The sequence below is a fragment of the Zea mays genome, chromosome 6 (assembly GCF_902167145.1).
Source record: "Zea mays cultivar B73 chromosome 6, Zm-B73-REFERENCE-NAM-5.0, whole genome shotgun sequence".
NCBI lineage: Eukaryota > Viridiplantae > Streptophyta > Magnoliopsida > Poales > Poaceae > Zea > Zea mays.
The window spans coordinates 176,331,029-176,356,308 of NC_050101.1; the positions used below are offsets into that span (position 1 = coordinate 176,331,029).

Sequence of the window (25,280 nt, forward strand, 5' to 3'; positions counted from 1 at the left end):
CATCCAGGCGGAAAAGGGCAACACATGCATCACAGAGGAAAGATGGATTAAAAAAAATGGAGCATGTGCCGAGCATGCATGCTTGCTTCTAATGATATGTGTCTAAATTATTATTATTAAAATAAAATCCAATTCTAATGATTAAAATGAAAATTCCTGATAATATGGGGTTTATATATCCGCGCGAAACCCCGTTGGTCAGATGCTTTCCCATCGGACGAGTTGGTCCGGGAAAGTGAACTGCAACCGCAAGTCTGCAGCGTGCCAACGTTTAGTTTAGCTAGGATGGATGGCCCGCAACGCAGCAACTAAAACAAATCACTTTTCTTAGGGGTGTTTAAATGCACGATAACTAATAGTTAGTTGACTAAAAATTGTTAGTAGAATTAGGTCTTGTTTCAATCACACTAGATAAATTTTAGCAGCTTTTTTTTAGCTATTTTTAGCCATTTGGTGATCTAAACAGTATAGCTAATGGTGGTGTGATAAAATTTATCACATATTATCTCATAAGCTGCTCAAAGGATGCTAAAATGAGCTAAACGTGTGCCGGGGAACCTCATTTTCCACCTATACCCTCTAATCCCATTCTCTCTCTTCGCATTAGGGGCATGTATGTATTTTTTATTCCAATATGTTAAAACTTTATTAGAGTAGTCCAAACATCTTAAGGAGCTAAACTTGAGCACTTCAATTAATATGGCTAAAGTTTAGCAGGAAGCTAAAGTTTATCCCGTGAGATTGAAACGGGGTCTTAGCTAGCTAACAAATAACTACCTAACTATTACCTAATTTATCTAAAATAACTAATAGCTGAACTATTAGCTAGAGTGTTTGAATGTGTCAACTAATTGTAGTCACTAACCATTATCTCTAGTGCATTCAAAACACGCACGTAGCGATCAAGTGGCAGTTACGCTGCGAACAAAATTAACCTTTCGTCTGAGACACACATGCAGGCGGAAAAGGGCAACACATGCATCACAGAGGAAAGAAGAATTAAAAAATCGAGCATGTGCCGAGCATGCATGCTTGCTTCAACTAACCAAAAAAAAACGTCGATGGCTCGGGTTCGCTTTGCGTGCCCCGCCCCGACACGCCAAGAAGCCTCTGTGAGAGGGTCAACGCACAGTACGTTACACGTAAAGACCCGGGCCCCAGCGTGGACGTGGCACCACTAGGAATGACTCCCGGAAGTCTCTCTGCTGCACTGCACTGCTAGTGAGGAGTCACCGCCAACACCTCTCCTCGGTCGGTCCCTCCATTCCATACACGCCGCCGTGACGGTGACCTGGATCGCGATCGCGAAGGAGACGAGAGCGAAACGACGATGGATCGAGATCCGGCCGCGGGTCCGTGCCCGGATCGGGACGGGATCTCTGCTGCCGCGGCAGGCACTGCGATTAGAATATGTTATGCGTCGTGGAACACGCATGCACGTTGCTGCTGCCGGGTTGGGGGTTGGGGTTGCCTTGCGCCCGTGACGACTGACAGAGCGAGCTCGGCTGCTCGGGTCTCTGGGTGGTCCCCCGCAGGCCGCACCACGCGCGTGAGACGGAGAAGGGAGAGCGAGCTCTGCGGTGGCCAGTGGGGATAGATCGGCGGCGGCAGCTGAATCTCGGACGCCACCACCCATCTCGGCCTCTCTGTCTCTCTGGCGCGGCAGGTGATGGATGGGCAGGGAGACGCCGGCGGCATGATTGAGAGAGGAAATATCTCGGACGCCTCTGAGATGGTACCAGGCTGGTACGCGTGGGCGGCTGCAGGCTGCTCTCGCTCGCTCGCTCGGTCGGTGTGTGCCTGCGCCACGCGGCCACGCACCGTGATCGCGCCCGCAGACCGTGAAACATGCGCGTGGCCACCGTCAACCTCTTACTATACATTTTGCACACTTGATACCTCGGGGCAGGCTATTAGTAGTACCTGTGCATTCTAGTCTACGGCAACGAGGTGCACGAGGGAGCCACGAGAGCCATAGATAGACTGGCCGTGCAGCTGCAGGCACTCTCGGCGTCCCTACAAGCGAGCGATTCATTAATTACTAGTCTAGTACTGTCATTGCAATTGAATGGTTAGTTTTTCTCTCTCTTTCTCCGGCACAAAGGAGTGGCTGGCCGTCGTTTCCTCGTGCGGCACTGATTGCATGCCTACGCGGTACGGTACGTCTCGTCGCTCGCTCCCTACGAAAATCCATCACTCCTATTCCTATAGCATTGATGACGGCGATCTTGACACCTCTAGGGCTGGAAGGACTCTAGCCTATCATTCCATTCCATCCCATTCCATTCCATCAGACAGCATCAGAGATTCCAGCTGCATACTTTACTACGTGGCCGAAATATCTGCGGCCGCGCTGGATGGCATGGGACTGACTCACCGCTCCGTGCTGTGTGCGCGCCAGAGCCACCCCACAGCGTGGAGTTCAGTCAGTGCAGTCCAGTGCAGTGCAACGCTCCCCGCGCAAGCGCCCGGCCGGTGCCTCATGCACTGCACTTGAGTGACAGCGCACACGCACCGAGTGACGGACGCAACAACATTACAACAACAACAAAAAAGCGGCTGGGTTTGGGCGTTTGGCGCACGTGCTCGTGCGTCGCGGGACCAGCGACAGCGACGGCGACGGGCGCACGGGCCCTCCCGGTCGAGTCGGGACAAGCGAGGCCCATGCCTCCCCGCGCCTTTTGTGCGACGCCTTTCGTCTCGGCGCCACGCGCGCAACGCAGGTCGCGCTCGGGCGCTGGTTTATTATTACTCGACTTTTTTTTTTAAATAAAAAAATGTTTCGACGCGGACGGGTGCGGTGCGCGTGGGCAGAAACCGGAGAGCGCGTTTGGGCACCGGCGCGCTGGGCCATGTGGTGTGGAGGCGGAAGCGACGGAGACGGACGGACGGACAGACGAAGCAGCTCAGCAGCTGAGGCAGAAGCAGCAGCAGCAGCGTGTGAATTGTCGTGACCCGGGACCGGGCGCCCGCCGCACCCACCTGCGTCGGCGTCGCTGCTGCTGCTTTCCGGCTTCCGAGAGGGAACAACAGGAGCCGCTGGCTGCTTCGGCGCTCTTGCCTTTTTCTTCCTCCGTCCCGTCCGGCAGCTGTAGACAACACGAGCGGGCGAGCGGCCTGTATCAGTCAGGCCGGGCTAGCTCGATGGATACAAAACGCACTGCCCGTGCCGTGCATGCCATGCCATGCCAGCGCGAGCACATGTGTGCGTGCGTACCGGGTGTAGTAGGCCGGCCACGCGTACCGCGCCCGGAGAGCGTACACATGGATGGATGGCCCCGCACGGCACCACTGCTCAGCGGTGGGACTGACTGACCTACGCGGCCGGCGACGTACGGCGTTTCCATCATTTACTATACCGACGCTGACGACCCGCGACGGCGAGACGCCTCGCTAGCTGTGTGGTGCGTGCGTGCGTGCGTTTTGCCGGCGACGCCGACTGCTGGCGACGTACGGTTGTGTTTCGTTTTCCAGTTCCTTCCATGATTTCTCTCTTCTTTTTTTTTACTTTGGTGCGACTGGTGTGTATGATGATGAGCCCCATGCCCAGTAGTAGAAAACGATACGGGCCAGTTCCAGAACGTTCTGACGAGAGAGAGACAGAGAAGGAAATGGCCGGGCTCGGACTGGGATGGGTGATGATTGCATTGTTTGATTGTTTCTACCGGGGAGCGCTCATTAGGATTCACTGTCATCGTGACGACCTACTTTATATTAAAGACTTCACTTCATTTCACCTTAAATTATAGCAAGACATTTTGGTATCTATACGATACATCTAGATAATTTTTTTGAAAAAAGGAGAGAGAGAGTTCAATAACATGAGAACTAGGACTGGAGGCGAGAGCAGCAGATCCATAGCATGCAGCAGAACGGAGGCGCAAATGCGATGCCTGAGCCTGGCTGGTCTTTTTTAGAGGGCAGGGCAACAACGCGTGGGCGTGGCTGCTGGATGGGTAGACTTTACCAGCCCAGTACGAGCAGCCCACAGACGGGGCCGTCAGTTTACGGGCTGCAGCCCACGGATGTTTTTGCTCTCCGGGGGGAGAAAGGAGATGTTGCTAAGCTTTTAATTCTGGTTCAGGAAAAGAGGGTGTACATCTGAGTAAGCAGCTTTATGCTGCCCAAAAAAAACACACAGAAAAATATTGCCCTTCATAGCTTGGTACAAGAGCTTCTTGGAATACGATAAATATCAAACACCCCGCTTTGTCTCGTAAGTTTCCATAGTCGAGAGAAACTCTTTATCCGTAAGTTAATTTGCTAGAGCTATTAGTTCAGCAAGTAAACTAAACCAAACTTCTGGAGATGCTCTTATATGTATGCTATTTGTGTAAAAAGACAAACCAGGTAAAAATAAGAGCAACTCCAGTAGTTCTCTAAAAGACTTTTTAAATTAATAATTTAGTTAGTTAGCATAAAAACTATTCTCCAACAGTTCTCTAAATGAACTTTCTAAATTTAACAACTTATCATCTAACCTCATTTTCTCTCTATATTTAGCAATCATTTAACATCTCTCTAAACAAAAATATTGACTGCATTATGTAGTTTTTGTGACTTATTTTTTTATAGGATAGATATAAAACAAAATTACAACCTATATTTAGAGAACTATTGGAGAACTCACATTTTTTTACTCCAAAAGCCATTTAGCAACTTCTTAAATCTATGATTTAGAGAGCTAAAATTTACATAACTATTAGATTTGGTCTAAGAACGTGATTGCTTTCTATGAAAGCACAAAAAAAAAGTACAATAAGATGCATTTGAGTAAAACCCCACCACGCCCCGCACATTTGAGGAGTGTTAGTATAGAGAGCTTATAGTTTGATGGTAGGGTGGAATGGTTAAATTGGACCAAGATAGTAGAAGTCTAAATGTGCGGTTGTTATAAGAGCAACTCCAATAGTTATGTAAATTTTAGCTCTCTAAATCACAGATTTAAGAAGTTGCTAAATAAATTTAGGAGTAAAAAAATGTGAGTTCTCCAATAGTTCTCTAAATATAGGTTGTAGTTTTGTTTTGTATCTATCCACATAAAAAATAAAGTCACAAATGTCGTCAATTACCATTATCTACATAATACAGTAAACATTTTTTTAGGGAGTTGCTAAATGGTTGCCAAATGTAGAGAGGAAATAAGGTTAGATGAGAAGTTGTTAAATTTAGAAAGTTCATTTAGAGAACTGTTGGAGATGAGTTTTTGTGTTAACTACTTAAATTGTTGATTTAGGAAGTCTATTAGAGAACTACTGGAGTTGCTCTAATAATACTATATTTGCAATTGTTACTACCGGGATGCTGTTTTTATAAAGACCAGCGTTAAAAATACCATGAATCCAATAAACACCGCACACACCACACCACAAAAAAAAGCGGAGGTATGTGAATGTGTCGCCAAGGGCAGTGTAGAATCTTTTAATAAGATTATATTTTCTATTTTAAACTATACTACGTAAACAATGCAATTTACAATACAAAACAATATTTTTTACGTTCATTTATACGGCCATCTTCAATAAAAATATGTACATGCTTTGCGAGTTTAGAACAAAATACAAATGGCACGTATCAAATGTAAACTAAGTTTTTGTGTAAACTCCGTGCAAACCAACTAACAAAAGTCAAAAAAAATCTCAAAAAATCATGGATGTATTTTATTACCTACTCTACCACTATATAATTTTTTATAATTTAAATTCATCATATATTAAAACATATAAAAAGATAAAAATCTAAGATAATTTTCACTTTTGTATCTCCGAATTTTCTTTTTTTATCTAACATAAGATGAATTTGACCTTAAAATTTTGTACAGTGTTAGAGTAGATAATAAAATACATCTATAATTTTTTGAGACATTTTTACGATTTCTGGTAGTTTTTTTGCATAGAATTTACACGGAAACTTGGTTTGCACCTTATACGTTGCCAATAAAAATATGTAACTTGGTTTGCACCTTATACGTTGCCAATAAAAATATGTATAGACTTTGCGTGGATCAACAAATGTTTTTAAAAGCTGTTCTGACTAAATCTGCAAGAGTTTTTTTTTTAAAAAAAAATCAAGCACAATGAGGGGGAAAATCGCCAAAACCAAAAGCTTGCCGAAACTGAAAATCAGAATAGGACAGCAGCGCAATCCTGCACACAAGAGCAATGGCATAGGATTGCAGCGCAATTCAGTGACTTTGATCAGAAGATTTCAAATCGTTAAGTGCAAAATACTCCACTAGCAGTTCAAGCATAGCACTATACAGTACAGTTGCGGAGTAGCTGGTTGTACAAAGCACATAGCTACTTGCAGTATTGAAGACGAGAATCGTTATAACAAACGCTAAGTGCCTAAACCGGTATCTATGCTTCTGTGAATGTCCCAGTTCGAGTTCCTCTGCCAAACACATTTGCATTTGATATCTTTCAAACAACTTCCTTTCCTAACATTTGCGCCTATGAAAACAATGGCCAAGGTAATACTACTTCTCAAATATTTGTCGCCCACTAGTTCATTTTGAACTAAAACGCGACAAATAAAAAAACAGAGGGAGTACTAGACAAGACAATTAAAACAAGATTATGTGTGTAGTACTCTGGTTACTATACAGGAACAAAGAACAAAGAAAGACGAAGCCAACTAGGGTAGGGGAAGTAGGAAGTTCAACAAGATTACCGAAACACATCTCCTCACCAGTGAGGTTGCAAAGAGCAACTCTTGTATAGTTCAAAACCCAACATGGCAACACCACAAGTTTCAACACACGAAATGCAACATGAATTAAGGAACATTCAGTATGAAAACAAACTTGCAGCTAGGTCGCAGCATGAACGAAACACCAATGGAGGCTTGGAATGCATATATACAAAAGTGAGTTAGTGACTGGCCTCAAAACTGGATTTCACATGCACATCTACGGTAGTAGGGTTTGTCAAACAGTTGCAGAATCAGGTGTGGCTTCTTAAAACAGTAGATCTCTTCACATCCTAATATCCTATAACACTTCATCAACTATAATGCACCAGTAGCAACACAAACAAGCCTACTGCCAGCATTGCTCAAGTGGAAACATTACTAAGCACAATTAAAAGTTTCAACGATGCATCTGTTGACAAGGCTTAACAAAAAACACAGAATCAGATTCAATAGTTCTTACACAGAAACATTGCAGCAGAAACGATCAAGGGCTGCTTAAAAAATCTATAGCATGTCTAAGCATGAAAGAAAAAAAAACAAATGTGATAGTTTTCGCATTAACCATAAGAAGACATGTATCAATACCAGCGGATCATGTCTTCCACGACACAGATAATTAACCAAAAAAAGGAATATTTCATGCAAAGGGTAAAAGAACCCTCTATTCCCTTCAAGCAAGGGTCGCTTCTGCACTCTTCCCACCCTCACCACCATTAGCAGAAGATACATTGTTGGCCTCTGCCTCAGCAACTGCATCCATTTCCTCTGCAGTGGCGTCAACTTCTCCAAGCGGGCGAACCTGCTCCTCCTCTGGAAGTGGCTCTTCAACATAATCATTCTCAAACGCATCAGATGGTACCTCATAGATCCTCAACTGTGGCTTTGCTGGATCTTTGACAAACACATACTTGCCCTCTTCAAACTTCATGCAGATGTCCACAATTGACTTGACGATTCCCCACATGTTTGCAGTGTTGAGGTTGATCTGTGCAGCAAAATCCCTTGGCTTGTATCCCATCACAGTGAGCACAGAATGGTTGTACTGATCACGGGGGTTCACTCGTGACACATAGCCCAACTTCATCATGTCAGCACCAGCAAGCAAAGCCTGGGCAGTCCAGCGAGCAAGTTTGTTGGCATTGTTCTTGAGCTCTGTAGCAAGGACAGCTCCACGCTGGGTCTCAAGTTTCTGCCTCCAGTCAACACCAGTAATCTTTGAATCAAACTCATTTAAGGCATTGACGGTAATAAACTGGCGAGTACCACTTGGATCAACATTGACAGCATGCACCTCACAGCGAGCAACAAGGCTGATCTCATCATTCAACTTCCAACGGCGGTAGCGGTAGCCAACAGATGCAGCCTCTTCACCCTCAGAAGCAAATGGGTTGGGCTCGTCAAAGTTAACCTTCTCACCATTGCGGTGCAGCACCTGCTGTGAGAAGTTCTGGTTGATGTAGGTGGCCTCAACAGCGAGCGAGTGCGCGGAGTTGATGTCATCCTTGTTCTCAGGAAGCTGCTCCTGCGCAGTCTCGTTGACAGTGAGCAGGTCGAGCTGGGAGCCATCACGCTTGTCAAGGAACAGCTTGTTGCCCACACGCTGCACGACAATGTCCCATGATAGGATGCTGCGGGGCGTGCACATGAGAGCGGCGAGGATGGCATCAGTCGCGAACACCGTGGCTTTGTCCTCCTCAGCGAGGCGGCGGATGACAGGGTCGTCGGTGGTGGTGACCTTGAAGAAGTTGCGGGACTTGAAGCGCTCGAGACGGCGCGCGGCCTTGGGGTTGACACGGTCATAGGCCCGATCGTAGGACTCGACGGCGCCGCATAAGAGGAGATCCTCGGGCTGGTCGGACACGGAGAAGGAGAGCTTGGTGAAGTTGGCGAAGGGGATCTGCTCGCGCATGGTCCAGTCGGGCTGGATGTCGACGGAGGGCTTGGCTGACGACGAGGGCTGGTTGCCCCGGAAGCCAGGGTGGTGATGTGAGCGGTTGTTCTGGAAGTGGCGATCGCGGCGTGCGCGCTCCTTCTCGGCCAAGCGGCGGCGCGCCTCCACCTCCTCGTCTTGGCGCTGTGGGAGCTGCTGGCGCTGGTTGAAGCGCCACTTGGGGCCGAACCGTTGCGGCCGCGGCTGCGGCTTAGCATCGACGAGGCGGAACGAGGAGTCCTCGGCCCCGGCGACGAGCGAGTCGTCCGCGGAGGTGAAGTCGAATACGGAGTCCCGGGACGCCGCGGCGTAGGCGGCGGGACCGGCGTGGTTGCGCGTCCAGTCGGCGATGCGGCCCAGCTTGTCGGAGCGGGAGAAGGGCGCGAAGGGGATGGAGGCACCGCCCCCCAGAGACTGCGGAATCGCCGGGACGTCAGGAGGACCCCAGCCGTCGGGGTTGAACGGGACGACGCCCACGTCGAAGCCCATGGTTTGCGGCGGCGATGCTGGATTGGATCCGGAGGCTAGAGGCGGCGGCGCGGCGGCGGCTGGAGTGGGATTACGAGGGAGGAGGGGCTTAGGGTTGGGTGAAAATCGAATTTCTTATATGCTCGTAAATTTTTTAATGAAACTCAATAAACGGAACCAGATCGTGTGACCTGACGCACGGCAGAGGGCAGTGCGCCCGTTGATCCTGCATCGAACGGTGGATGCTTCAATTTTTCTTTTTTCTCGTTCCTGCATGTACGCTGCTCCTTGTATGCGGCCCAACTTCGAAACAGGCCCATGTTTACTTGATTCCTAGCTACCAGGCACGCAGCTAGCATAGCAGGCAGGGTACCCTGCTTAGAGATGGCAATGGGTACCCGCGACCCGATACCCGATGGGTATTTATTCTATTAGGGTATGTATGTGGGTTAAATATTCTACCTGTGGGTCTGTTATTGGGCAAAAATTTTCACCCAATGGGTAAACGGGTATTAGAACGTTCTACCTTCACCCATACCCGTTAACCCGTGGGTATAAAATATCCAATATAAACTTAGTCCAAGCATGAACTTGGACTTTAGCCATCCATCTTTTTACTATTTAACAACCTTTTAGGCCATAATGTCATATAAGGCTTAACGACAATTTAATAACCATGTAATGGAACATGTAATGTGCTATGTAGTATTGTCCAAGTGTTACTACTTTATCCAACTATCTTTGGTGTGTTGAATGGATGGTTAAATGATGTTAGAAATTTTATAATGATATTTAGATGCATATACTTAACATTTGTATAATATAATATTTTGATAGATGTTTAATTTTTGTGGGTACAGATGACCCGATGGGTGACTCATACCCACATGGGTATGAGTATGGGGGTAAATCTATACCCACCAGTGTATATGGGTGACCCGATAGAATTATTTTTTTGTCGTGGGTATAGGTATGGGATAGTAATACCCGGTGGGTATTTACCCATTGCCATCTCTAACCCTGCTTCAAGTCGCCACGCCGCCACCCCGATGCTGTAACTGGCCGCCAATGTGCTGCTCAGCAGCATGCTGCACTGAGCGCTCCAGTGTGACTGCCACGGTGCCGCCGAGGAGCGATCCAGTGTGCGAATGGAACTGAATACTAGTAGCAACTGCTAACAACAACAAAATGGAACTGAATACTAGTGTGCGAATGGAACTGAACATTCCACCTAGCAACTGCTAACAACAAAATAGCCCTCCTCACTTGCTCCGAAACAAAATACTAGTAGCAATTGCTAACAACAAAATAGCTCTCCTCACTTTGTTCCATAACTAAAAAACATTTCCTTAAGCCCCGTTTGTTTTCGTTCATTTTGAGAATTTAGAATCTAACTAATTATATATGGTTTTTTTAAAATGACATTCTATAACTTTTCAAAGTTTATATATAAGTCTATGTCAAATTCATGGCGTGAGAGATGAAAATTGATTCTATATATTTACATATTGATTTTCTAATGTATAACTTATAGCACGCTTTTCTACTTATTTCTCTATAGTACAAATGTAGTGTATAATTATCCCCCTCATTATTTAAAATAATATACAAATATATTAATTTAATTAGATTTTACTAAAATATAACTATTAGAATGGAGTTCAGTTCGAACGAAAATAATCCATCGATTTTTAAATCATCACCGCTTGCTACATTCAATAGTTGGATGATGGAACTGATAGTACTATATTCTCCGCTTGTTACATTCAATAGTTGGATGATGGAACTGATAGTACTATATTCTTCAGGCTCTTTTCTCTTCTCGTTGTTGCTTGCTTCTTTGTCTATTTCTTGTGCCTTGAAAAAAGAAATACATAAGTTTCAGAATTACATGTAATTGAACAATAATGATTAAATTCACTTGTTAAAAAATAATTTATACTATATTTAAAGCATCAGTTTCAACGATAGTTCTATGTCATATTTTTAAAAAAGATCCCTACATTTCTTCGAAATCAACTCAGTGCAAAATGTTAAAAAGCGGTGCATGAGGTGGGGTTTGAACCCACACCTCCTCTTCTCGTTGTAGATTGCTTCTTTGTCTATTTCTTGTGCCTTGAAAAAAGAAATACATAGATGTACATGGAATTAAACAATAATGATTTAATTCACTCGTTAAAAATAATCTTTATTTCTATTATACTTAAAGCACCAATTTTAACGGTTGTCATGCGTCATCTTTTTATAAAAAATTCCATACATTTCTTTCAAATCAACTCAGTGCAAAATGTTAAAGTGCGGTGTAGGTGGTGGGTTTGTACATGGAATGAACAATAATGATTTAATTCATTCGTTAAAAATAATCACTATCTCTACTGTACTTAAAGCATCAGTTTCAACGGTCGCATCAGTTTCAACGGTCGTCTTGCGTCATTTTTTTTACAAAAAGTCACTACACTTCTTCAAAATCAATTCAGTGCAAAATGTGGTGCAGGAGGTGGGGTTTGAACCCACACACCCTGATGAAAGAAGGGTGGGAGACACTAGGCAAAGCCGTCTAACCAGTAGAACATCATGCTCAAGTGTTTATAATATTCACTAGGCAAAGCTGTCTAACCACTAGAACATCATGCACAAGTGTTTATAATATTGAATATAAATTGTACATGTGTATATTATTTTTTGTAAAATAAAAATAATCGTGCTGGACCGGGCCAAGGCTACGGCCTAAGCACCGCACGGAGCTCGTGCCGGGTTGGCCCAGACACTATTAAATGGGTCCTACCTCGGGCCGGTTTGTCAGACACGACACATTTTGCCATCTATACCTCTGCACGATAATAATGGTCATCGCCTCAGTTGCCACCAACTCGTTCGTCATTCTACTTATTTTCTCTCTCCCCTCATGCCTCCACCTTCGCGTCACCCCATTCTCGGCAGATGGTATAGGAGCAGGCGCCTCTTCTGTATTCGTCCGACACCAGCCCCCGACAGCGACTCGTGTAGTGGCTATTGCACGTCCACGGAGACGTTTCACATCATGCGCGTATCATCGTTTTCGCCGTCATCGGACGTCCCATTCGTCTTCTCGGCATTTACATTGTTCTTCCTCCCAACCTGTTGCCCCCGCACACGGTCGCAGCCGCGAGTCGACCGACGTTTGTCGACGCGGGTATGGGGCGAGTCGGTCATACTCCTGGTCTTTCTCCGTGCGTACCGTCGAGGATGACATAGTGTCACACTTAGGTTGTCTTAGCGATGAGGAGTACATGTCTGAGATATACAAATAAAAGACCCTCCAGTAGCAAGATTACATCATCTGGAGTTGTTTATGCAAATGAGGGTCATCAATTGCAAAGTGCCCTCGAGCCAAAAACATAGAATTGATTGTCAAGTCCACATGAATCTTGAAATGGACACGGGGAATGAAACCGAAAGCCATTAAGGCCTTGTTCGTTTGTGCCGGATTGTTGGGTCGGAACGATTCCTAACCGGATTGCTTCTCTAATTTATATAAACTTTGATTAGCTAGAACGATTCCGGGTGCAATCCGACACAAATGAACAAGACCTAATGGAATGACAAAACCGGTGTAGATTGGAGGGGCTAAAATTTCTTATTATTCAAAATTAAATAAGAATGAGATTTTAGCTCATCCAATTCCCTCAGGTTTTGTTTGGGTAAAGAGCAATTGGAGCGAATTGAGGTGTATTGAAGGGATTGAAAGAGAAATTAGTTCATATTACACTTCGATACATCCCATACCAGCTCAATCTACTTCAATCCGAGATTGTCCAAACAAGCCCTCAGGTGGTTTTGTGGCTTCCAAATTATAGTCCATGCAAGATCCAACAAGAGAATAAACATGCTGAGAGAACTCAATAACCACCGAAGAGCAATAACCACCGAAGAGCACTAACAGGGAAGGATATATCAGTGCATACGTTTTGGGAAAGAGAACTCGGATGCTGCATTACAAGGTTAAATTTATTTGTCCTTCTATACGCACATAATGAGAAGCAAATTCATTCCAACTAAATGCAAATCAGAATAGAAGCATCAAGGGCACAATCATGATGCAGATGATGGCCAAGGTCGCAACAATGGATCCCTGCTCGAAGGCTTTGCCTGGGCCGCCCACCCTAGTGAAGTGCTGGAAGGCGAGATACGCAGCTATGGCCAGTGACAGTACGGCACCACCTTGAGTTCCCCTGTAACCAGAAATTGGAAATCAGAGGATTCAGTATACATGAGCAAAAAAACAATGATTTTTCAGTTCATGAAAATAAGCATTTTTACCTGGAAAAATTAAGCAGTTTTCATAAGGGAACTTGAGAATATGAAAGCCAGCATGATAATACTTCAAAGTATGCTACCACTACAAGTCTCGGGGTGTCCCCACCCCACCCCCCAAAAAATGTCTCAGTGGCATGTAGGTTAAAAGTCCTTATCAAAGAAAATGTGGCTTCAAGGTATGTTGTATGGCTTCTGATCAGGGTGTCAACTTAAAAAAACTGGATTGGTTCTATATCAATTATTGATATATAGACATAAGTGCTTCCTGCTATTCACACATAACATAGTTCAGTACTACAATGAAAAAATGGTTACTACTTGGTTAACCAAAATGTTCTTGTATTTTAGTTTGTTCGTTTGACTTTAATCCGTACCGGCTTCTACTGCTTCTACAATGTTTGTCTCTATAGCAGCAGTAGTCTAAACAACCGACTTTACGTTAGTTAATAAGAAGTTGTGTAAACAAAACTTCATCATGATATGCATCAGGGCCATTGTTAAAATCTTCCATACCTCAGATCCATGAATTGGTAAGGAGCAACACTCACAAGCAGCATTGTTGACAGTGGAAGCTCCAGTTCACCTACAATAATAAACAACTGGGTAGACCTAAACATATATCGGTTCAGAACCGATGCTACAAAGAGGTGAACTGCCTTCAAGTTTGCTATCATACGATTACAATAGATACTTTATAATCTCCATTTTCCTTTTTTCTTGAATCATGCAAATGAATGATTTCAAAGAAGTAATAAAATTTGTTCAGGTTGGGCACATGGTCTACTTTGTTCCTTCGAAAAACATAGTATTCAATTATCTCAAAAAAGAAGTACACATTTGATTATTAGCAGACAGAATGAATCTAAAAAGTACTCTTATATGAACCATGTTTGCTACTCTACCTGGAATGAAGAAGAATAGACGCACCAACAGAGCAAGAAAAGCAGTCCACTGACCATAGTCACCCCTAGATATGGTTGTTGGTAACATATTATAATTAGGAACAGTATAGTACTTTCACCAAAAATAAGAAGCATATATATTGTATTGTAGATAAAGGAAGATAAGAAACACAAGTATCGAATAATTCTTTCCATAAGTAGCAGTATCTTACTTGATCCATGAGATTATGCTGCAAGGTGCCTGAAGAGCAAAAAATGGCACAAGGAAAGATTTGTGTATGGCAGTGCCTTTAGCAACTAATAGCACTCTGCAAAAGATAAAGAAGAGTTAACATTGTTCAAATAAGAATCTGCAGAGTTATGCTGTTATTTGCAGTGAATATGTTCCATAATCCCAGGTGTTCCCTGGAAGTCCTAAAATGGTTAGGAAGAAGTTACATTTCGAAGTGTATGTGGCGATTCCCTTCTTTTGAAAAGACTGTCCAGTGTCATGCTAGGGAAAGGCAGCATGAATCGCATGAACAGCTATATCTATATGACAGCTCATCAAAGATCTGAATCATGATTAATTCCACTTTTTACATGTTAGTTCATCCTCTTCACAGTATGAGCAGGTCTAATATTTGGAAGATCACAAGCATGAGGTAGATACGCACATGCTAAGTGGTCACCCCAAGAGGACAAACAATACTTGGAAGATCACATGAAATTATGTTTGAAGACATTGGACTCATATCTTTCCATGTGGGAAATGAATACCATAACGGCGTTCGGTTTCATCTCAATCCATGTGGATTGAAGAGGATTTGGTGGATTTAAATCTATAGAAGTCAAAATCTCTACTATTTTTTTTTCCAATCCCATCCAATCCATCCATGTGGTATAGCGTAGGAATAATCGAACAATGCCTAATTAGGTTGACATTTGTTTTTCACTGGTTTGAGCACTACGAGTTGGAAGTGCTAGCTACTGCCAGAGTGGTGACGGCATATGCCAATGTAGCACCTGAGATTCCTCAGCAAAAAAATGTAGCGCCTGATGTCCTGCCCTTGCAACATGAATAATGAGACCACATGTCACAACATTACACATCTGACAGGCGTATACAGCTATCAACATGCTAAACCCGACTAATAACAAGGCAAATAGCTCAGGATCCTTAATAAGAAGGCAAAATAACAATAAATGAACAGATGCATAGCAAAAGGACACAATCATCATGTTTTCTGAACGTGTAAGATAGCTCGCGCCCATCACATTCACACGATGCCTTAAAAAAAGAAAGGGAGCGGAGTGGACAGAAAGGGACTTTTGGTTTGGACGTTTTGGGTGTCAGGATAGGAGGCAGGTGAGGCACTCACGCGCTGGCTCCGGCGGAGATCCACTGGATGGTGCGCGCGCTGAGGTGCGCCGACGAGTGACACACGGCGGCGGCCCCTCTGCTCCGGCACGGCTGGGCCGCTCCCAGCGGCTTCTTTGGCAGCGAGGCGCATCCCCTGCACAAATGCGCGTCGGATCAATGGTCCCACGAAAGTTGCAGGTTTTAGTTTCGCCGAGGACGCACAGCCCCCGCGGCCTCAGCCTCAGCCTCACCTGAGCGCGCCCGTCTCCGCCCGTACGGCGGCGCGCGCGACGGAGAGAGAGCCGCGGTTCCCCGCCGCTGCCGCTCGCACCCTCAGCCGCGTCGGCGCGGCGGCGGTGACGGCAGGAGCAGGGATCGCGAGCCGCATAGAGATGGACATTCTCGATCTCGCGGCGCAGACGATGCGGTGGCGTGTCTAGCGTCTGGGAGAAGCTGCTCGTCTCGCGCGGACCGGAGTGCAGAGGGATGGAGCGCAGAGGAGTCTGAAGTGGCAAGCTGTGATGCGGATTGGCAGGGCAGGGAAGCGGCCGCGAGTGAAAGGCGCGGGCGTGGGAGTGGCCGGACGGACACGTGGAGCCCGTGGGCCTCGCGCCATCCCGTCCACGAGGGGCCGCACGCTCCCGTCGCGCGCGCTCGGAGCTCGGTGCCGGGTCCGGGAGGGACAGGGTGGGGCCGGCTCGAGCGCGTGACGTCGTGAGGCTTGCTGCTGGTTTTCGCGGTGGTTTCCATGGGTAAAGCGCGGGGGTATGTGATTTCGTGCCCGGATCTTGCGTGCGGTGTGGTGTACCGAGCTTTGAACGCTGCAGGTTGTGTGCGACCGACGACGCACAGACGATCAGAGAGGTCTCCTGCCGCCGTGCCACGGACGCGACCAACGCGTAAAAGTTACGCTCCGCCTAGGTCGCACGGGTGCCTTGCATCCGCACCCCAGTGGCCACATTTCCAGGAGGCCTGGGGCCCATGGGCCACGGAACGTGCAGCGGGCTTGTGGCCCTTTATGCCAAACACGAAAGGTTGATTAGGCCCCGCCCAATATTGGTTTTGGTCTAAGAGCCAAGCCTGGAACGCTTGGTTGGGCTACGATCCGTTCGGCCCACGATTGCTGTGAGATCATCGACTGAAAGCATGTGAGGGCGGCAATGCTTTCCGCTGCCTTTTTTTTACCGTCCCTCCTAGTAGACACTGACATCTTAAAGACTACGATTTCTAGTGGTTGTAATAAACAGCGACACGTGAACTGTCGACTGTCGTTATAGCCGGCAGTAACCGCCAGACAGCTTGTTTCACTTGTCTCACTGAGTCACTATCAGCTTCTTTCATCCATAACCAAAGCAATTTGTTTTCTCACCATTCCTTTTAAAAAAGTGAAATAAACATGAGTCCGAGTGAGCACTGAGTCGCAGAAATATCAAACCTAGGACAGGAGACGAGGTGCCACTTCTTCAAAATCTGAACTGTGCCATCACAAAAGAAAGAAAGAAAAAAGGAAGAGAAATCCACACCACAGCCACCGCAAGATCCCGGGCGCCCAATCACCCTTCTCCACGGAGATTCCTAGCCTCAGCCACAGCCCACATCTGCCTCATCGTCTCCCTGAGGCTCCCGTCGCGCCAAGTGTTCCAGCATCCCGGACGCACCAATGGCATCCAAGCATCAGATTTATTTTTTATTTTCTGGCAACATTCAAGATAGAACTTGCTCGCGGCGGTGTTTCCCTCCGTCGCTTTAAATACCTTCGTCGCCTCCACAAGTCCACAGCATCTCAAGCCACCATCGATCTGCAAGTCTCGCTACGTAGCAGTGCAATAAAAAAAGCAGCCGCAATGGCGAGCAGCACCATGGCCCTCTCCTCCACGGCCTTCGCCGGCAAGGCCGTGAACGTGCCGTCGTCGTCCGCCTTCGGCGAGGCCCGCGTGACGATGCGCAAGACGGCGGCGAAGGCCAAGCCAGCGGCGGCGTCCGGGAGCCCGTGGTACGGCCCCGACCGCGTGCTGTACCTGGGCCCACTGTCCGGCGAGCCGCCGAGCTACCTGACGGGCGAGTTCCCGGGCGACTACGGCTGGGACACCGCGGGGCTGTCGGCGGACCCGGAGACGTTCGCCAAGAACCGGGAGCTGGAGGTGATCCACTCCCGCTGGGCCATGCTGGGCGCGCTCGGCTGCGTCTTCCCGGAGCTTCTCGCCCGCAACGGCGTCAAGTTCGGCGAGGCCGTGTGGTTCAAGGCCGGCTCCCAGATCTTCAGCGAGGGCGGGCTGGACTACCTCGGGAACCCGAGCCTCATCCACGCGCAGAGCATCCTTGCCATCTGGGCCTGCCAGGTCGTGCTCATGGGCGCCGTCGAGGGCTACCGCATCGCCGGCGGCCCGCTCGGCGAGGTCGTCGACCCGCTCTACCCCGGCGGCAGCTTCGACCCGCTCGGCCTCGCCGACGACCCCGAGGCCTTCGCCGAGCTCAAGGTCAAGGAGCTCAAGAACGGCCGCCTCGCCATGTTCTCCATGTTCGGATTCTTCGTCCAGGCCATCGTCACCGGGAAGGGCCCGCTCGAGAACCTCGCTGACCACATTGCCGACCCCGTCAACAACAACGCTTGGGCCTACGCCACCAACTTCGTCCCCGGCAAGTGAGGGAGGCGCCGCCGGTGACCTTTAGGTGTCCGGATGCATGTGAGCGCACGCTGGTTTTCGGTTTGTACCATGATGTAAACTATTGTTCAATCGACAAGGAATAATTGTGTTCATTGTCATTATTTTTCCCCTCTCTTTTTCGTTCCTGCCGATTTTATCTAAATCAGGTGTTTGATAAACGGCATGATTGGTTTCCTGCTTGGCCGTGTCCAGACTCACCACCAGTGTTGACCGTGTGCATGCACATAATTGGTGACTTACACTGGCTGAGCGTAGAGCACAACCTAGTCATTTTACCACCGCTTCCACATGCACGCGCAGAAACGCTAGAAGGAAGCTTCACTGGTTACCCAGACCGGCGGTAACCAATCACGCGAAAAAACGCGAAAAAAGAGTAGCCGAATTTTACATATTAGAGTTCACACATCCTAGATTAAGCACCAAGAATTCTCCTCAAATTTTCTAGGCGCTATTTCGCGGTCACGGCCTCACGGTCACGGGGATTCGAAGGCTCGCTACTCTTTTTTATCACGTGAAGCAACGCATAAGAGCTCCCAGGGATTATCTATATTACTAGAATAGGAAGCGTCCTATCGGGCGCTCTGTGGACGTGAGATAATTTATCTGAAATCAGACAGACAGATCTCAAAATAAAGTGTTTGTGCCTTGAAAAAAACTCAAACATTCAACCAACGAAGATCAATATACAAAGTAGTAGCAACTAACTTGTTAGTATACTTACAGAAATACTTGGTTCAGATCTTTTTTTCAGTGGCAACAAACGAAGGCACTGCATCTATGTCATTCCTCGTCAGACTTCTGCTGCTTATGTTGCTTCATAGGATCCTACCGGTATCACCTTCGTTCAATTAGACACCAACAATAGCGTTCTGCGGTGAGACGAGCCAACAAGCCTTGCTGGAACTGAAGGCCATCCTAGGCTAGCTATCGAGCAGGTTGTCCTCTTAGAACAGTAGTGGTAGCCTATGCCTCTGGCCAGGTGTCACATGCAGCCGCAGACACGGGGGCACGATCTCAGCTCTGCCGTCCTTGCGGGCACCATACCCGCGTCCGGGTGCAACTTGACATTCCTGACGAGCCTCAACCCTATCATGTGGTACATTGACAATTAAATAATCTTGCAGCAATATTTCGAAAGCCCAACACTGTTACCACTGTGGCACCAGCAAAAAATAGAAGAATGTTGTCGGAGAGTAGATCTCCGGCCGGGTGGCGGAGTGCACCCGCCCTAAATCCTGAAATGAGGAGGGGCTTAGGCATTTTGCTTGATCGTTTTGATGAACGGGAAGAACTCAAGAACACACAAGGATTTAGAGTGGTTCGGGCCGCCGGAGCATAATACCCTACTCCACTGTGGGATGTATTGCTTGTGAGCTTGTATGAGCTTGCGAGTATAAGGTGTGGCCTAAGATTGCGTGTGTGTAACGTCGCATACCTCCCCTTTTATAGCTGAAGGGGGGCATGCACAAAGGTGCTGGGCCCCGACAGGTGGGCCCAGGGACATAAAGAATATAGCGCTTGGAGCCACTAATGTCTATTGTCGAGACAATCTTCTTGTACCCTGACGCCCGAGATCTCTGTATCCTCGGTGTGCAGGGGAAGCTTCTTGTAGAAGGGAAGATGAGTACAGTGCGCCGCTCGGCACGGGCGCACTGTTTGCCAGTAGACTGATCAGACGTGTCGTCTGCTAGATGGGTCTGACACCGCCTGCCAGCGGATGGAACAGGACACATTAAATGCCGAGAGGGCACGTCACCGGTCAGCGTGGTGGCAGGCGGCGCGTCCCCTCCGCAATAAAGGCAAAGGTTGCATGGCTGTATGGACTTTCCATCAGGCTCGACCTACTGGCTTATGTCACGGGCCACACTCCACGCGGCAGTAGCAGGCCTTCGCCTGAGCGGAAAGCGTAGGGTAAGGCCTGGACACATGTCGGCATCGGACCCTTACCCATGTCGGGGTCCTCCTCATCCCGGGACCTTGCCAAGACCCGGACCTTACTGGGGGGGAGCCTGGAGCTTATTCAAGGGACCCAGCATGTCCTCCTGGGAGCCCCGGACCCGTTCGTACAGGGGTCCGGCGTTCCTTGGAGGTCCGGATCCATCGATGCACCTTGGGAAGTATTATCTTTCCTTGCCACGTGGTGCCCCTAGTCCTGCCCATGTGGTGGGGTCGGGAGCCACTCACCTCAGGGGAGGATGCGAGCCTGCAGGTGGGACCAGAGTTTGATTGGCGGTTGGACCGCTGCTCCTACGCGCCTGTTGCTGCAATTACTGTCGGCCCGCCTATGGCCATGCCAACTTCTATGCCTATTCCCACGGCTAACTGGCCCGTGACCATCGTACTTAATGTCACTGTTGGGCCATGCGCGGGGGTGCCTCGAGTCGCTGCACTGGTTCTGAAAATTTTACCTTTTCAGACTCCCGTGACGGTCCCGAAAAGACGTGGCATTGGCGCAAGCGGCGGTGCGGTTTTTTCGCACTCGGTAACCGGCGCGCCGGTTGCATGACATGTGGGCCTGGGCCCCCGAGTTGGACCGTCGGTTGCAGCGAAGTTGAGGGGGCGCACAGTCGTGTGACGGTTGTACGCTTCTTGCGCGGCGGTTTGCCTCTTTGACCGCTCGTCACGGTGAAGAAGATGGGGCACTTAACAGTGGGGCGGTTGCATGCCCCTTGCGCGGCGGTTCGCTTTTCTGGCTGCTGGTTGCCCCGAAAATGAAGGGGCGCATAACAGCAGGGTAGTTGCACGCTCCTTCTTCGGGTTTGTCTGTATGACATGTGGGGCCTGGCCCCCGTGTCATAAGGTGGGATCCTCGGTGCACGCCGGGGGAGACTTCACCCGTGACGCTTCAGGGACGCGAGTGGGGAGGATCTGCCTTTAAAAAGGGGTCGATCTCCCGGGCAGTAGACATGCCTCGCTCCTCTTGCGACCACCGCGTCCTTTCGCCTTTCGGACCTCCAGATGGGGTGCGCCGGTGTTCTCTGGAGGGATCCACGTCAAGGTCGTCCCTTCCGGCGACTTCACCGTCAGAGAGCTCGCGCTCGTGGTGGTGAAGTCGATCTTGTCTTCTTCTTGCTGCTGTTGGGGGGTGCAACCCCATGGGAGTTGGCATCCTTCCACCATCATTCGGCTTTAAGGATGACTACCAGCCTTGTGGTGGGGAGAAGCAAGCCGGGCTGCGGCCTCCCTCCTCCCCTCAGCTTCAAGGATGTTCATTATCCGTGCTGGGGAGGGGGGTGTCGAGTGGGAGCTTCGTCTTCCGCGTGGGCTGGCGGTCCGCTTCTTCCTCCAGCATTCGGGGAGAAGGGCGTTCGCCAGCCTTGCAGAGGAGGCGAACTCCGGGTACGTGGGGCCAGCCGTCTGTGGCGCTGTCAGCTGCCGCGTGTTTGGCTCCCCGACCTGGGTGGCTCTGGTGTCGCCTCCGGCGTTGCCTCCCGACACTAGGGCGGAGCGTGGCTGCCCGTCCATCGCACGGGCGACGGTCGCGTCGTGCGTGGGTCGACCACATCCACGACTTCTCTGAAAGTAGCCTAGAGGGGGGGTGAATAGGCTACACCTGAAAATTTTCACTAAAAACTTCGAAATAGGTTAAATTAAAGTTGCACAGGTGCAAACCGGTTCAGTCGATTTTAATCACAACTGAACAAGTTTGAACCCACTCAACTTGAATTTAATAATCTATTGAACAAATTCGAAGTAGTAAAGAAAATAGCTAAAGATTTGCCCTACACAAGAACTACTTGAATGAATAATATGAACCAACCACCGAATATGAAATGCTTAACAAGAACACACAAGAACACGCGATATAACCCGAGGTTCGGCAACCACCACAAAGGTGTCCTACTCCTCGTTGAGGAACCCACAAAGGGCCGGGTCTTTTCCAACCCTAATCCTCCACAAGCCGACCACAAAGGTCAAGGCAATCTCTTCTCAAATCTGCTCAAGGAGCGGGTGATACAAACTTCTTGGGGTCGTCCACAAATTTGGAGACTCCCAAGCAACCTCTAACCGTCAAGGAACACGAGGTTCCAAGAGTAACAAATCCGCACACGGTTAAGTTTGCAACGAGCTCAAGAACAAGAGAATGGGAGAATCGAGATGAAATTGACAGCGAGTTCGATCGAGTTCACCTCACACCAAGGATCCTTCAAATGATTGAAGGAGATGCGATTGCGGGTGTGAGAGGTGAAGTGAATGCTCTTGTTTGAGGGTTGGTCAGCCAAAGATTCGTGGGAGAGGCAGAAGTAAATGAGAGAGAGAGTGTGAGGGGGTATATAAAGGATCCCCCAAAAGCTGGCAGCCGTTGGGAGAAAGAGGGCAAAAACCGGTTGAACCGGTTTCCAAACCGGTTGAACCGGTTTCTACCAGGGGGATCCCGGTCCACTGGTCTACTCAGCCGGACACTGGACCGGTTTCAAAACCGGCTGAGTAGGGTCAAATTTCGGCTCAACCGGTATTAGAAAAATATCTGCTGCAACTTTTCTGATAGTTCTGACTGTCAGACAGGTCAGAGCAGAGGTGGCAGGATGAACAGTACCAAAACCGGTTGAACCGGTTTCAGGACCGGTTGAACTGGTTTTGGGGGCTGAAACCAAACTTTGAGAATTTTGAAGAGAACTTAGGTGGAGACTTTGTGGGAAGTGAAATTTGTTTTTCTCAAGAGCATTCATGATCTGGAAAAGATGATCTCAAAGAGTTTTCAAAAGAATTGAACTTGGCTCGTTTCGCAACTTACTTAACCGTCGCGGATCCCTCTTAATTGTACGGCGATTCCTATAATTCAAGAATTATAAACTTAGTACCGCCGACGATTCATAGCACTTGGAGCACGCCATTTGATGTGGAATTTTAAATCCGCTGTGCTTTATACTTTTATGCTCGTAGGATCTGTGCTTCTCCTGTCTGTGGAAATACTGTGTACACACTAGGAGCAAACTTGTTAGAATCTTAGTTTGTTTTGTCATTAATCACCAAAACCTTCAATTAGGGTTGATTGCACTTACAATCTCCCCCTTTTTGGTGATTGATGCCAAAACAAACTAGAATGGAAATAATAATTAAAAGTTACAAATACTTGTGATAACCAAATCTTTTGTGTATGAGTAGCTCCCCCTAAATATGTGCATGAGTTTTGCGATATTAACATTGACTTGATATGTCAATTTGCAACATATTTAGAGAGAGAGAACAATCAACATCATACACAAAAATGATGAGATATGAAACATAATTGAATATAAAGAGTAAAACACATTCAAGCTCATCATCGCATAGCATATGATATGAAAAAAGGTCTACAACTATTACAATAGTGAGAGCTCGTCTCAACACATCATCAAGTGTTTATGGCTTTCAAGCCATGCATGCAGCAAATAGTAGTTATTACAGACCAAGAGTTCATTACAAAAATAAAGTACTGAATAATAAACGTTCTCCCCCTTTTTGGCACCAAGAACCAAAAAGAGAGAGAGAGACGCGTCAAGCCAAGAATCACCAGTGGGGAGGAGGTTGATGAGGAGCAAAGAGGTGTTGCGCCAGGTCGTAGGCAAAGTGTTCCTCTCCAGACTGGGCCGGAGGAGGAGCACTGCCAGACGGGTCCTGGGGCGGAGGGTAAGAGGACGATTGACCCGGATCCCCGCGATATGGGGGAGGGTCAAACTGCTCCGGATCATCAAAATAGGTTTCTTCTTCGACGTCATCGGCTGAAGAGAAAGGTACCCCATACGCCTGCTGGTACCACTCATTCACATCTGGAGGAGGAGGGTGAAGAGGTACATCAGGAGAGCGAGGGGCGAAGGGAGTACCCAAAGCAGAAGCTTGACGACGAAGGTTGTCGTCGGTCTCCCGCTGACGTCGAGCCACCTCATGGACATCTGCAGCAATATTTCGGCACATGGAGAAGAAAGTCGCAAGCCCGTGGGCCAGGCGGGCACCCATCCCACGGCCACGACCTCGACCACGACCACGACCACGTGGTGTGGGAGATCCACGGCCAGGGGAAGGGCGCGAGGCACCAGCAGCAGCAGCAGCAGCACCAGCACCGGCAGACGGACCAGCAGATGTAGGACCACGAGAACTGGAGGGAGCTTTCCTGAGACGCCCAGCTGGATTGTTGGGATCAATCCAGAAGGGAGTGTATGACTGATGTCGGGTGCCTTTCTCAAATCTGAATTGGGTCACGACCTCAATCATCTTCATAATGAATGGGGCATGAAGACACCCCTTCAAAGGAAAGCAGGCTGCATGAATAATCTCCTGCCAAATCATGTCAAAGACATTAATCCTTTCTGAGCTGTTTGGTTTCATAAAAGAGAGCAAAACCTTGCTTTCCCCAAGGATGTTCATCTGATTTCCCCCTTTTGGAATGAGGGTCATCCTGCAGAGGGAGTTGATATAGCGATAATACTTATGAATGTTGGTTGACTCCCAATACTTGCCAGACTCAGACAAATGAAGGTCCTTGGCTTCATCTCGTGTGGGCTGACGGAAATCATGAATCTTGATCCTGTCTCCAGATATATCCTCGTCAGAAAAACCAAGAATGTGAGCAAATCGACGATAGCTCACCTTGTACCAACTACCTTCAATGAAGAAGTTCAGATAGGGGTAGTTGTAATGGCTCTCCTCATCAGCCAGCTTTATCCAGAGAGTGGAATAAAATTGTGCAATCACTTCATCATTCCAATCATATTGGAATGTCATGATGTTCTTCATTTGCTTCCTTTCACAGGCCCTCAGTGCCTGTGACATCTCTGGGTCCCCAATTGCTTCGCAACCTTCCCAGTTAATATAACGTTGATGAAGGATGGGCTGATGCTTCTTGGGAAGAATAACTGAATTATAGAAATCAACATGGTGAAGAGTCCAGAAACGATTTCCATCGATCCTGGCATCGCGAATACGCAATACCGGATTTTGGAAACGCAGATCCTGGAGAAGTGCAGACCCTCCACTGGCCGTGAAGTCCGTGACTGGCTCATTGC

General features: G+C 47.9%; 3 protein-coding genes across 3 annotated transcripts; 1 reads left to right on the forward strand and 2 right to left on the reverse strand.

Annotated features, from left to right (window-relative positions):
* Positions 1–7,108: 7,108 nt before the first annotated feature.
* Positions 7,109–9,232, reverse strand: LOC100383775 (uncharacterized). Its single transcript, NM_001176410.2, has one exon. It carries the CDS (start codon positions 9,110–9,112, stop codon positions 7,364–7,366), a length of 1,749 nt encoding a protein of 582 aa, NP_001169881.2. The 5' UTR covers positions 9,113–9,232; the 3' UTR covers positions 7,109–7,363.
* Positions 9,233–12,883: 3,651 nt separating this feature from the next.
* Positions 12,884–16,160, reverse strand: LOC542100 (cold acclimation protein COR413-TM1). Its single transcript, NM_001351707.1, has 6 exons — positions 15,883–16,160; positions 15,651–15,785; positions 14,502–14,597; positions 14,290–14,354; positions 13,901–13,970; positions 12,884–13,302 (listed from the first exon to the last, which is right to left on the reverse strand). Exons 1-6 carry the CDS (start codon positions 16,029–16,031, stop codon positions 13,137–13,139), a joined length of 681 nt encoding a protein of 226 aa, NP_001338636.1. The 5' UTR covers positions 16,032–16,160; the 3' UTR covers positions 12,884–13,136.
* A 1,237-nt stretch (positions 16,161–17,397) lies between these two features.
* Positions 17,398–18,450, forward strand: LOC100193833 (light harvesting complex mesophyll 7). The gene has a single exon (NM_001111957.2). The coding sequence runs from the start codon at positions 17,476–17,478 to the stop codon at positions 18,274–18,276; it is 801 nt and encodes a 266-aa protein (NP_001105427.2). The 5' UTR covers positions 17,398–17,475; the 3' UTR covers positions 18,277–18,450.
* The last annotated feature ends 6,830 nt before the right edge of the window (positions 18,451–25,280 follow it).

Excerpts from the sequence above, each read along its gene's own strand:
- LOC100383775 (NM_001176410.2), bottom strand. The coding sequence starts at position 9,112 with ATGGGCTTCGACGTGGGCGTCGTCCCGTTCAACCCCGACGGCTGGGGT.
- LOC100193833 (NM_001111957.2), top strand. The coding sequence starts at position 17,476 with ATGGCGAGCAGCACCATGGCCCTCTCCTCCACGGCCTTCGCCGGCAAG.
- LOC542100 (NM_001351707.1), bottom strand. The coding sequence starts at position 16,031 with ATGTCCATCTCTATGCGGCTCGCGATCCCTGCTCCTGCCGTCACCGCC. Across the intron at positions 15,786-15,882 it reads GCGGAGACGGGCGCGCTCAG|GGGATGCGCCTCGCTGCCAA; the intron begins GTGAGGCTGAGG and ends GCATTTGTGCAG. Across the intron at positions 14,598-15,650 it reads ATCTCCGCCGGAGCCAGCGC|AGTGCTATTAGTTGCTAAAG; the intron begins GTGAGTGCCTCA and ends TATCTTTTGCAG.